This window comes from Salminus brasiliensis, chromosome 24 (genome assembly GCF_030463535.1).
Source record: "Salminus brasiliensis chromosome 24, fSalBra1.hap2, whole genome shotgun sequence".
Classification (NCBI taxonomy): Eukaryota; Metazoa; Chordata; class Actinopteri; order Characiformes; family Bryconidae; genus Salminus; species Salminus brasiliensis.
The window spans coordinates 24,576,761-24,589,960 of record NC_132901.1 but is presented as its reverse complement, the minus strand read 5'-3'; the positions used below and the strand labels follow the sequence as shown (position 1 = coordinate 24,589,960).

The 13,200-nt window shown below is 42.9% G+C and overlaps 1 protein-coding gene across 5 annotated transcripts in view; it reads left to right on the top strand.

Moving 5' to 3' along the window:
• fam135a (family with sequence similarity 135 member A) overlaps window positions 1-13,200 on the top strand; it is a 43,845-nt gene that overhangs the window by 14,085 nt on the left and 16,560 nt on the right. For 4 of the 5 annotated variants that reach the window (XM_072669774.1, XM_072669776.1, XM_072669773.1 and 1 more), the window contains 5 exons: window positions 5,110-5,189; window positions 10,445-10,584; window positions 11,034-11,104; window positions 11,751-11,924; window positions 12,321-12,447. In XM_072669774.1, the coding sequence (XP_072525875.1) occupies window positions 5,110-5,189; window positions 10,445-10,584; window positions 11,034-11,104; window positions 11,751-11,924; window positions 12,321-12,447 (592 nt within the window). Of the gene's footprint in view, window positions 1-5,109; window positions 5,190-6,574; window positions 6,638-10,444; window positions 10,585-11,033; window positions 11,105-11,750; window positions 11,925-12,320; window positions 12,448-13,200 lie in introns of those variants that run through there. The other variant, XM_072669777.1, reaches the window with a different exon arrangement.

Genomic DNA, 13,200 nt, shown 5'->3' with positions numbered 1-13,200 from the left:
CTGTTTACTAAAAATACTGTGACATTACTTGTATTTAATATCAGCACGTCTTTCCTAAGCTGTGTTGTTTGTAGAAACACAAAGATCAGATTGGATCGGTGTCCGCTGACAGTAAACATCCGGCTGCTCGGCTCAGACCAGGGTGCAAAAACCTGATCAGGGTATCCTTAATTTGTTGTTGCTTTTTATTGTAATTCAAAATGCCAAGTGTATTAATGTGTACTAATGATTAACCGAGCCGTGCCTGTGGGATACACTCCCACAGAGTTATGATCTGTCCGTGATTAAATGCGGTCAGGTTTAGACGTGCCTTGATGGCGGTCTGGTTCATGTGGGTGGTTTTAAGGTCTGAAATGCCTGATCTAGAGGTGCAGTACAGTATTTTATGGTCATCGTTAACACTGACCCACACTGGTTTCATCATGAAGAGCATAATTATTAAAATTTAGTAAATTACAAATGAAAATAAGAGTTTAAGAGTATGACACCAGTATTACACTACCAGTATATCCTCAAGTGTTGGCTAGCCCTAATCTGAAAGGGAGCCTACAGTGGAACCTCCCATGCACAGTTGGACCTAAATGAGCATGTGTGATTACTGGATGAGCCAAAGGTCATTAAGTTGAGTTGCCATAGGGAAGAGAGATATTATCACCATCTGTATATATAATGGTAGCTCACACCCCTTTATAGCCGTCAGTAGATGCAGGCCTGGTTCATATTACAGCTCTGTAGGCTTAAGGCACTCACACTGAAAGTCTCTCACTGGTTCTTCCTCGTTCTTCTTTCTACACTACTCTATTCCCATCAGAGAGCTTTTCAGAGAGCGTCCATCTGGACATGCACTGGACAGAGCATTCCTTTCCTTTGTTTACTATCAGCAAGGCCCACTTTTTCTGATCTCCGGAAGTTGCTACGCCCTTTTTGAGGGACGTTAGCATGGTTGGATTGCTCAAGATGATGTAAATCTGTGGTTAAGATCTAGCTGTTGCTGTTTTGCAATGCTTTTAGCAGGTTTTTTCCCAACAGACCATAATGTAGTAGGTGTTTAGCCGTGCTGCAGAGTCTACACGTCTTGGCAGATCTCTGAAGCCTCATAATTATTTGTTAGCATTTCAAAAGGGACTGAATATGGCATTTGTGTATATGTACACTATATGTCCAAATGTTTTTGGACACCCCTTATAATAAATACATTCAGCTATTATTTTTAGTGTACACACACACTTGCTTGTGTAGTCCCTGTAGAGAAGTATTACCAATAGAGTAGGACTCTCTGGAGAAGATAAGCATTAACCTAATGTCAGGCGTGGGCTATAGGGGTATAAAGCCCCTAGCATTGATTCTGTGGGGCAGTGGAAGAACCATGTTCTCTGGAATGATGGATGGTGGTGATTCATCCAGTACTTTTTGGATGAATTGGGGAGTTGAGGATGATGAGGTGGGGTGGTGATCATCATCCAACATCCTGACCTCACTAACGCTCTTGATGCTAAATGCAAACAAACCTTCACTGCAATGCTCATCCAAAATCTATTAGAAAGCCTTCTTCTCTGGACAGTAGAGACAGCTACTCCAACAAAAGCAGGATCAGCTTTTTAATACTATTGATTTCAGAAGATATCATGAAAAAGTGAGTGTCCACATATTTTTGTCCAAGTTTGTTTGCTCTGGGACAGCATTCCTGAGAAATATAAAGGTAGGCAGAGCAGAATCAGGTTTCATCTTGTCTGTACATGGTGGCGTCTTTACAACTTGAGTTCCTATCTTGCATATCTCTATGGTGCAAGGTTGTCAGATTTAAAGAAAAACAAGCATGTCTACAAACCAGCTCATGCAGTGGGTGGTTCTTGCTGACCATAATCTTTTAGAGGTCACCACTAACAGTAGCAGGACAGAGATGCTTTTGATTTGTTTTTATTAAATGTGAAGTTAGAGTAAACAGAAATACGTGATAAGTTCTTCAAAATAAAGGGTTCTTTAAGCAATGGCAAGTTAAAACCATTTTGGTAAATAAGATCGTGTGTTGTAATGGTTCTATATACCACACACATCTTTAGGGTTTTATGGAACCAAAAGTGGCTCTTCTGTGGCATTGCTTAAAAAAACCCTTTGTAGCACCACAGAAGTTTTGGGATTCTGTTCTGTGTAGCTACAAGACAAAACTGTAACTTTTTTGGGAGCTATGGATCTGCAGTACAGTGCCTACAGTAAAGCATGGTGGTGGCTTGGTGATGTTCTGGGGCTGCTTTGCTTCGTCTGGCACTGGAAACTTCAGCATGTGTAAAGCAAAATCAATTAAGTATCAGGAAATCCTGGAGAGAACGTCATGCCTTCTGTGAGGAAGCTGAAGCTTGGGCGTTATTGGACCTTGCAACAGGACAGTTATTCCAAGCATAGGGGACCAAGGCTTGGTTTCAGAAGAAGTCCTGGAAGGTTCTGTAGTGGATGTCACCATGCCTAATGCCAGACATTGGCTTGAGGGGTATAAAACCCCCAGCATTGAGATGTGGAAGAGCTGTGCTGTCTGGAATGATGGATGGTGCTCCATCCAGTACTTTCGGTATGAGTTGGGAGGGCGGCTCTTATACCATCCTTACAGCAATAATTGCCCAAAATCTATCAGAAAGCCGCCTTCTTCCCTGGACAGTAGAGACAACAAAAGCTTCTGTAAAGAACTTTAAGCTCGGGCATCATTGGACCTTGCAACTGGACAGTAATGCCAAGCATACCTCCAAGGCTTGGTTTCAGAAGAAGCCCTGGAAGACTCTGGAGTGGCCGTCGCAGGTACCTGACTTGAAGTCTATAGAGGACTTTTAGGAGGGATTTGAAGAAGGCAGCGGCGGCAGCAACAAACCCAAGAATTCTGGAGAACTGGAGGCCACTGCCCATTTGGATAGGGCTAATAATCCCGAGGACTTCGATGAGCCAGACGATGGTGCCTAGCTGTGCATCAAGTTCGCTGCAGGTCTTAACAGCAGAAGGGTTCAGTACAAAAGACTGCAGTTGTCATTAAAAGTGGGATTCTGTGTTGAATGTGGAGAAGACGCTTGTTCTATTAGTTGTGTTGATATTTAAATTAGTCTCGTCTGATTGGTTAATCGCAAGCAGCTGGACGGTTATACATTTTGCAGATATCATAATCAAATATCATCTAGTGACGTGACTTGGCGTCATGGACGTCAATGTATGTTGTAGCTTAGGACCTTTTTCTCGCACAGCTGGACTGTTTGATGTTGACAATGCAGTTCACAACCCAGAGGCATTCCATGCTTCCCAAACGGTCACCGTGATACCAGGGTTTGCTCAGCTGTTGGCTGGGAAGTAAACTACATCTTCTATTCTTCTCTTGTAGCTCCCCCACCCCCCGCTCTACTGCCCATCTTCCGGCTTAAGCTTTGTATTCCAGTCGTTCCCTCTGCCTACCAGCATCTCCACATACATTTGATATGATGCCATTTTGCTAAAGGTTCCATCTCTGACCTACTTCCGTACTGTACGCCTCCCTTCACAGCGATGGAATAGGCGATGTGGACCCCAAGAACAGTCGCTTCTGCTACTCGACATGAGTTTTCCGGTTTTCCGGAAGGACAGAGCATGGAGGAATGTGAAGAGTCAGTCCCAGTTGCTTTCCCTTGGCTCAGGCCCATGTTGGAAGCTTGCTTAGCATTTGAGAACGGTTGTGGAAAGGGAAACGAGAGAAAAGGAACCGGTCGTCTCCGAGGCTGCCAATAAGCAGCGCTTCCGGGCTCTGGAAGGGAACTGAGCGGGTGGTTAAATGTAGTGTTGTGAAAGTGTTGATTACTCATTCATGAGCAGTTAAGTGCCGGTCTGCCTGCTTTTATATCCACTGACCCGAGCAATTAGTTTGCCACTTGCTAGGCTTCGGTGAAAGGTCCAGTGCCAGGACTGGACCTATTATCCACAAGTCTTTGTTTTCAGCCATTGTTCTCTGTAATGCACTCGTAGACTGTGTGTGTACATAGAGGACTGGTTTGTGTTGGCTGTGCATTTGCGCTTACAGTTTACATTTACACCCAGGTTCCTTATTCTCATAACTACATTAATGCTACAGTTAGCATCAGTTTCACAAACCCTAAACAGAACCCTGTGGGACCCCACAGAGGCCTCTTTTCCACTGCAGGGCTGAACAGTTCTGAGCATGGCTTTTCCACGCAAATGTGGTTTGGCCCTGTTTTCTTAGTACGGTTAGTTAACTGTGCTTGAGGGCTACAGAATTATTCGGTGGGAGGATGTAGGGATCCGCTGATTGGCTCAATGTCCTGGGTCTTAATATTTCTAGTACAGAAAATGGAGAAGACTGTATCGCAGAACTACAAGAATAGTTTAGCCTCAGCCTTCAAGCGCATTGATCTTTAGGGTGGAGACAAGTACACTTGCTAGCTAAGGGCCTACAGTCCAACATCGCTACCATTAGCACGGCCAATCCAGGCTTTATTTTATATATATATATATATATATATATATATATATATATATGGATCAAGTATCATCTATTTTAATCCCCATCCAGTTCCGAGTCTTTGTTTTTACCACAGTGTTCAGAGCACCATCTGGTGCCCTCGAGTCCTCGACACTATTTCTAGCCGGCTGCAGCAGCAGCAGGGCGGACGTTCTCAGAAGGTAAATAAAGGAGTTGAGGTTCTGCAGTGTGGAGCTATTTTACAGTGGAACCTGAAAACAGACCATAATATCTGACCCTTTATAAAACCCTCACTGAAACACTCTGTTTTACCAGCGGGAGAACCGCTCACTCGCCGTTCTCTGGTTTTAACCCAGCACTGAAGAACCCAGTCAGAACCGAGCTATACAAACCCCAATCACACACACAGCAGTTATTTCACACCAGTAGACCAACATCCCTAGTATAGCTTTATGAATTCTAGTCTACTTATCTAATTAAAACCCAAAAATTCACATTTTGAATATCATGCTATGTATTGTAAATCATAGAAATGTCATTAAATATTGTGATAGTATGTATCAGCCAGACCTATATAGGTGGCTCGGATTTTCCCCATGTATCCCCATCCATCCAGCGATTCCTTCCTCTGCTGTTTACTAAGCAGTCTCTGTGTGATTTGACAGGTTCTATCAGATACGTGGCAGTATGAAAATACCTCCTCGGACCCCTCACAGAATAGAGGCCAGTCTTCTTCATCCCACAAGTAAGTCCTCCTCTCCAGTCTTCAGCTTTCTCTCGTTCTAAATTCCATGCAGACACATGCCAGATCACCATTCTCTGTACCTGACTAGATGCCTGAAAAGGTTTACAGTAACTGGCCCAATGTTTTGGTTTTCTTTCCGAAAGCAAGATCAGGGTCATGCAGCATACATTCCTACTGTTATGAAAAGAAACCCTGAGGTCTCATTAGGGTGGATCACTTTTTACTGGGCTTCGTCACCTTTAAAGCATGCATTGCTCGCCTGTCCTGCTTCAGGGCAGGTTACGTTCATCAGTTTGGGTCATAAATAACTCTTGGAAGAGAGAACCATGTAGTTTGGCGTTTAGAAGAAGAAGAAGTTGCACTTCTTCTTCCGTACTTGATGGCGATGGTCAAAAGCCGATCTGCACCAAGAGCCCTTCTAGCTTCAAGTACGGCTCGGCTCGACCCGCCATCCTTTAAGATCCACGGAAGACGAGCGTCCAGACTTTTTTCTGTCCTGCACTGAAGTGGTGGAACGAACTTCCCCTGGGTGTCCGAACAGCAGAGTCCAACACTCGCTGTCCTCAAACCCAGACTGAAGACCCTGAAGAGTACTCAGGCGAAGAGAAGAGTATTATGGTCTCCATATTGACTTGTGTTTAGTCGAGTCTAAGATTAGAGGATCTTTGAATTTCCAGTCTATTCAAACTAGCTGAGGTTATTCTTGAGTGAACAGTGAAGCACTTTTGTTAGTCACTCTGGAGAAGAGCGTCTGCTAAATGCCGTAAATGTAAGAAGAAGAAGTAGTAATAAACCAATCTAATGAGATCTTAAGAATATAAATCTGTGGTTACGCCATTTGCTACTAGTGCTAAGCATATCCGTGCACCTCTTCATATCTGTGGACTAATGAGGTGTTAAGCTGACCTTATACCAGTTATACCATTTATTAGTCTAGAGCATGTGTACCCCTTGAACGTCTTGGTTCCTCCCAAGGTTTCTTCTTCTAGCTTTTAAGGCAGTTTTTCCTGCCACATGTTTTGCTGAATATCAAGCTGAATATCATACAGCTGTGATTGACGTTGAGTTGTGGACAGCTAGAAACAGCATGACATCCAACCAGAGCAGCTTGAGGATTGGATGACTTCGCAATATGAAAAAGTGTTCGCATTAAAAGTGTTGTTTCCAATAATTCTTTAATCACTAGTATCACTAACGTAAGAACTGTAGTTGGGTTAGCTTATACTGTATGCTTCGTCGTTTAATGTACAGGAACTAAAACTGTGTATTAGCAAGAACCTGGTGAACCAATATACACCAAAATTCAAGGGTTATGATTCAATATATTGCTATGTTTCTATGATATAATTTAGAAAAATCATCAAAAACACACTTCGAGAGGGAAATCTCGATGGATCTATGGATCGGTGTTGGTCGATTTTCAGACGAGAGTTGATCAGATCATTTTCGTGAGTTAAGGAGGCTCCTCTGTCACCGCAGACTGCAGTTCCTTGCAGTCCTTGTAGGTTACATTGTAGGTTACCCATACCTTATTACACACGTGTGATTACAGATGCTATTACAGCTAACCTGATGCAACTATAATTACACAGGTGTAACACCTGAAGGTGATGCGAATGTGTGTTAGCATAAGCTGTACTGCTGGAATCCCCATCGTCACTGCAAGCTTACTATTAGCCTGTATTCACTAGCCTGTCAGACATTTGCACCTCAGGTTTTCATCCTACAGCTGGACCAGTTCAGATACGACCATTCCAACCCATCCAAGGATCCCTGCTTCTTTATTGAAGGATCTGTGTCAGGCATTATGTAAGCTGCCCAGCCCTGCACACGTTGGCCCATACTATTACATAAGCCTCGCACCCTTCCTCCCTTCTCCTCAGCCTGCTAGGATCGGCACTGCAAGCTGTGGGAATTTCGAGCCTCTCTCGAGCTCTTAGCATGCGCCCATTGGCTCCTTGTGTGTAATGTCTTAGGCAGCATTTCTGGTGGGTAGCTGGTTGAGGCTTCAGTTTGTAAGCTCTAGAGCATCTTTTAGTGGTTTCCTGCTCTGACACTCCCCCTAGGGTTTCTAAATGAGCTGATTAGCCGGATCAGGTTTGCTGGGAGCAGGGTAAGTGCTAAGTATGCAGGGCGGGGGGTCCTCCAGGACCTGTGTTGGGAATCGCTGCTCTATAGTACAGAGGTCTTTTTTAGAGGCATGTTTTTAGATACTAGGAGCTCCAGTTAAACCATTTGACATGTAGAATAGAATCTGTTATTCCATTAAACATCCCATATCATGGAAAATGGAGTATCTAGATATTGTGTATATTGAAAAACACCCCTGTTCATACAGTAAGCGGCTTATCTGGGCAGTAAGTGTTGATTTCCTCAGTAAAACACAGATATTATAGATTATAGAATCAGTACTAATGAAATTCCTACAGAAAGTGGTGGAGGTTTTTTTTCACTGTGTTCATCATTAGAACATCTCTCAAAGTTCTCCTCATGGAGTCTAGTGTTATTTAGAGTTCTCCTCAGATCAACACCTGGTTTGGAGGTAAATCAGGGCTTAATGATGGTAAATCAGGTGAGCTGCTGCTGCTGCTTCTGCTGCTGATGGAGTTGAACACATTCTCCACGCTGTGCTGGCTGACTGGACTGGGGGGCGTCCAGGAGAAACCTGGAGGAACCGAGCTCTGTTCTTCAGACTAGCTCACCGTGAGACAAGATCTCACTACTTTCTTTCTTCAGAATGAGAAGCTCTTGTTCCTCCTTTTTACTGGATTCATGTTCACCTGCGTCCGTTCTGATGAGATCTGGAGCTTCTACATTAAAAGCTCTCTCATTTTGACAGAGTTTCTCTGTTCTCCATTATAACCCACAGAGTGAAACCGATCTTCAGAGCTCTGCAAAAGGGCCGATTGGCTGAGTCTTCGTTCCTCGGGTTGAAGTTATGGCCTTAAGCTAAAGCTGTGCTAAGCTTTTGTTTTCTAAGTTAACTAGAGCAGAAGTAAGGGTTCCTCAGCTGAGAGGCGTGACTGGTTTGTTCGGTAAGACGTTTTTCAGGGAGAGACTTATCGCTTTAACGAGGCTGTTACATGAATCATGTAGATTTATGAAGATTAATTAAAGTCTATTTTTTTAAACGATTAATTACAGCACAACATTACACCTGTATGGCTGTGCAGACCTGCAAACCCACTGTGTCACTTGTGGAGTATTACTATGTATGAAGACCTACATGAGACTCCCCTGGACCATACAGCAAAGGTTTGGGTACCCTTGTTGAAATGACCCGTTTGTTAATAAGTGAGCAAATCCTCTATGACGTTCATTTAGCAGTTTTTGGTGCACAATTTTTTCACATTGGCGAGCAGGCAGTGGTAGCTCAGCGGTTAGAGCACCAGGCTATTGATGATGGCAGGGTTGTGGGTCCTATACCTGGGTTGGGCATGCCGCCACTTTTGGGCTCTTAAGCCACATGCCGCCACTTTTTAAAGCCTTTTAAGGCCCTCTCCTCCCCGGGTGCCGCAGCAATAGCTGCCCACCACTCCGGGCACGCATGCTCATTGTCACTGTGTGTGTTTGGATGGATGGGTTAAAGACAAAGGAAAAATTCTGTCCGACACTAATGGTGAATATGGATGTCTTGTCTATGACGATATTTTATTGTATCAGGATAAGTGCTGTCATTGTGATGCACAGTATGCTTTTATGAGTAGTGAGTCAGTACGTAAAGAACACTGAACAACCACATGTTTCATTATAAAGGTTATAAGCTTATGGTTTGCCGGCGAGGTGAATGAGTTATAACAATCTTCTGTAATTATCATGCATCGTGAAAATGTCTTTAAACATTGTGTTATCACCCAGCCCTAATTACCGTTAAATTCAGCAGAGAAACATTCATTGTGGATTATAAGTGTGCAGAATTTTGTCTCTGTACAGCATGTAGAAAAACCAGAATTACAAATTGTCATTTGACTGGGCTGGGTGTCTACAGTCAGCCACCTGGGGCTTGTGAGAGTTACTTTGCAGAGCCTTGCCTCTGCAAATATTACCAAATAAAAAGTAATATTTAATAATATAATAATATTTAAATATATAATAATAATTGCAGTGATTTTTATTTTTGTGTTTTTTCATTGGCTCATAAACTATTCTGCATTTGAAGAGGAAAAATTAGTGTCAGTGTACTCGCTGATCGCTGGTTCGAATCCCAGTGATGCCGCTAGCCATCGTCAGTCGAGACCCCCATAGAGCACAGTTGGTCTTGCTCTCTCCTGGGTGGGTAGATGGCGCTCTCTCCCCGCATCGTTTCTTTGTGGTGCTGGGCGTCACTGGTGTCTGCAGGTTGGTGCGTTGGAGCTGGGTATGCGACGTTGGTCGCCCTGCGATGTTGCATCGGCAGCAGTTAATTAAATTTGGGGGAAAAATGGGTAAGGATCTATTAAAAAACTAACAAAAAAGAGATAATGCTAATGCAGTATGGTCAATTAAAATGTGTTAATAGTGATTTATTTATTTTAATTGTTTATTTTATTGATTTACTTTTAATTGCTATTTATCAGTCATACCAAACTACCCAGACTTTACTTGAAAGTAGTGGCTTTTAGCAGCGAGTTTACAAGCTTTCTACTAGGGATGTCCCAGTCTGATCCAGGGGATGGTGATCAAGGCCAATACAGGCATATTTTAACGGATCGGGTACCTGCTATTTTAATCTCAGTTTGGTTCCAAGTCCTTGTTTTATCCCCGGTGTTCAGCAGCAGCAGTGCAGACGTTCTCAGAAGGTAAATAAAGGAGTTGAGGTTCTGCAGTGTGGAGCTATTTTACAGTGGAACCTGAAAACAGACCATAATATCAGACCCTTTATAAAACCATCACTGAAACGCTCTATTTTACCAGCGGTAGAACCGCTCACTCACCTTTCTCTGTTTATTAACCAGCACTGAAGAACCCATTCAGAACCAAGTGGAGGCTAATGCTAATGCTAATACACACACACACACACACTATCTATAGAAACCCCAATCACACACACACACAGCACATTCACCCACTATAAACCAGTTATTACACACCAGTAGACCACCAACAACCACAGATATCAGTCCAGAGTGTGTACCACTACACACACACTCATACACACTTTACTCCAGTATTAATTAGCAGCTCATCTTATCCTCATTAACTCCATTAACTCCAGCAGGAATGTTTAGAGGTCTGTATCTCAGAGCTTATTCTCTAATGTGCTTCGTTCTTCACAGGTTCAGATTTGGCCTTTCCTGCCTCCGTGCAAGATGATGTCATCTGCAGCAAAACCTTTCAGATACTCTACAAGAATGAGGAGATCGTAGTCAATGACGTTCTGATATTTAAGGTGATGATGCTGCTGGATGAGAAGAAGGTGGGCTATTCTTCAGTGTCGTATCGGGTCATGCTGTTGCGATAAAGGGGCCCAGAAATTTAGATATATAAACAGTTATTTATGCAAAAACACCAATATTAGGATAAATACAGATAAATTAATTGCCATTTAATACACTGTCAGTGTGTTAGACGGGCATTCTTTGGAACTGGGCAAGCCAGCACCAAGTTTATCTAATAAGCCCTTATTAATGCAAATCAGGAGAGCTGCTGGTGGGACTGAATAAATCTATACAATGTTCTTCTAACCAACCATCTTAATAACTTTACTGACCTGCAGCACATTCTGGCTCTATTACTATATTTTGGTTACTTTAATATTTACTGTAATGATTTATGGTGTTTTACAGGCAAATAATTAATGCAATAAAATCAATAATGGTAATAATAAATACTATACAATAATTACTCTAGGGTGTTCCTCTACAGGTGGAAGAGTCCCTAAACGAGATGGACTTTCAGCTGGCTTTGGACCTTTTCTTCACAGATGGCGACTACACGTGAGTTTTCCCCATCTGCTTCAAATACAGCTATATAGGGCTGGGCGATATGGTAAAAAATACTATATCACAATACTTAGATATTTTTCCAGATACACGATATTTATCATGATACATGTAATTAGAGACTAAATGCATAAATCAGTATTGACAGATTCTTATAAACTACTATTCAGACCCTCTCCTGTACTGAACACAGTGATTTATACTCAACATCTGCTGCTCTTCATCTAATTAACCCAGTCTAATTACACTGTTAGTAATGAAACCTGCAGCTGATCTGTGTTTATTAGGCACGAACAGTATCCTCCTTATGCTTAGCAAAGCATTTTGTTATCAAATATCTTCATATTGCCCAGCTCTACAACTATATAGTCTAACTTCTTGAACAAAACTGCTTAATATTCAGTGTTAGCCGAGTGTGAACCGCAGCTTTAGTGCCGGCTTGTGGCTGTAAAGCAGCTTATGCAGCAAATTAAGTGAGAAAGAAGCTTCAGCACATTAACCTATCCTGTCCTGTTTGTTATGATGATTATATTTGAATAAAATACGCGACAGTCATAAACTCTCAACTGTATTGAATGAGAGTTTTCCTAATGATTAGATGTAAGCGTAAGTAACGGCATGTCCATGCGTATTCCCTTAGGCCGGAGGACCCCACCTCACTGCAGAGCATCAGCAGCCGGACCTTGCGCTTGCACTTTAGCCTCCATAGAGGAATCCACCAGCACGTCAACGTCATGTTCGACTACTTTCACTTGTCCGTCATCTCCGTCACCATCCATGCCTCTCTCGTAGCCCTTCATCAGCCTCTCATCAGGTCAGAGAGGGGTCAGGGGGTTATCTAGGCATGCATGCATTTCTGCACATTTCTGTTTCTGTGGTCCAGGGACTGTGTTTGATGGCCTAAATGATCCATGTGGAATTCCATGCTAATTAATTTAACACTAATATATACAAAATTATTAAGAAATATTTGCCCATACAGATTTTACTATGCACAACGGATTATTGCACAACAGAGTACCATGTTACAGCTTCCGCCCCTGTTCTGAGCAGAAAAACCCACCAACACGCTGACCAAACAAGCAAAATATGACAAAAATATGACACATTTTCCACACAACAGTGCTTGAAGCATTCGCAATTTGTAACTAGAGATCTGTATGTTAACTGTCTTTTCATTGTGTTTTGACTCCCTATGTTTGTCACACAGTTTCCCCCGGCTGGTTAAAAGCACCTGGCTAAACCGTAATGCACCAGCACAGAGCAAAGACTCCCTCATCCCTGCTCTGGAATCTGTAGTGTTTGGCAGCAGCTATGTCAAACAGCTGTCCCCAGATGTAAGTAAAATATCTAAAATATTTAAAATATATATATATATAAAAATATATAAGTAAAAAATACACACAGGAAGAAGCTTCTATAGGTTGGCTGTTAGGATGGAGGAACTTGAAAGGTTAGTCTTAAAAAGTTGAGGCCTAAGATGTTGAAAGGTTTGAGGACCTGAGGGATTTGAGACTCAAGAACCTAAATCACGAACCCCAGAGGATCTGAAGTGTCAAACCCATCAGGTTGTGAGGTCTCTAACCCATCAGGTTGTGAGGTCTCGAACCCATCAGGTTGTGAAGTCTCAAACCCATCGGGTTGTGAAGTCTCAAACCCATCGGGTTGTGAGGTCTCAAACCCATCGGGTTGTGAGGTCTCGAACCCATCAGGTTGTGAGGTCTCGAACCCATCAGGTTGTGAGGTCTCGAACCCCTCAGGATCTGAGGTCTCAAACCCCTCAGGTTCTTGAGTCTTAAACCCCTCAGGATCTGAAGTGTCGAACCCCTCAGGATCTGAAGTGTCGAACCCCTCAGGATCTGAAGTGTCGAACCCCTCAGGATCTGAAGTGTCGAACCCCTCAGGATCTGAGGTCTCGAACCCCTCAGGATCTGAGGTCTCGAACCCCTCAGGATCTGAGATCTCGAACCCCTCAGGATCTTGAGAGATTAGGTCTTTAGAGCTTGAAGTTGAAGAACTTGAAAACTTGAGATATTCAGTCTTAAGAACTTAAGAACATGTTGAGGCATAAGAACCTTGTCCGAGGCAGT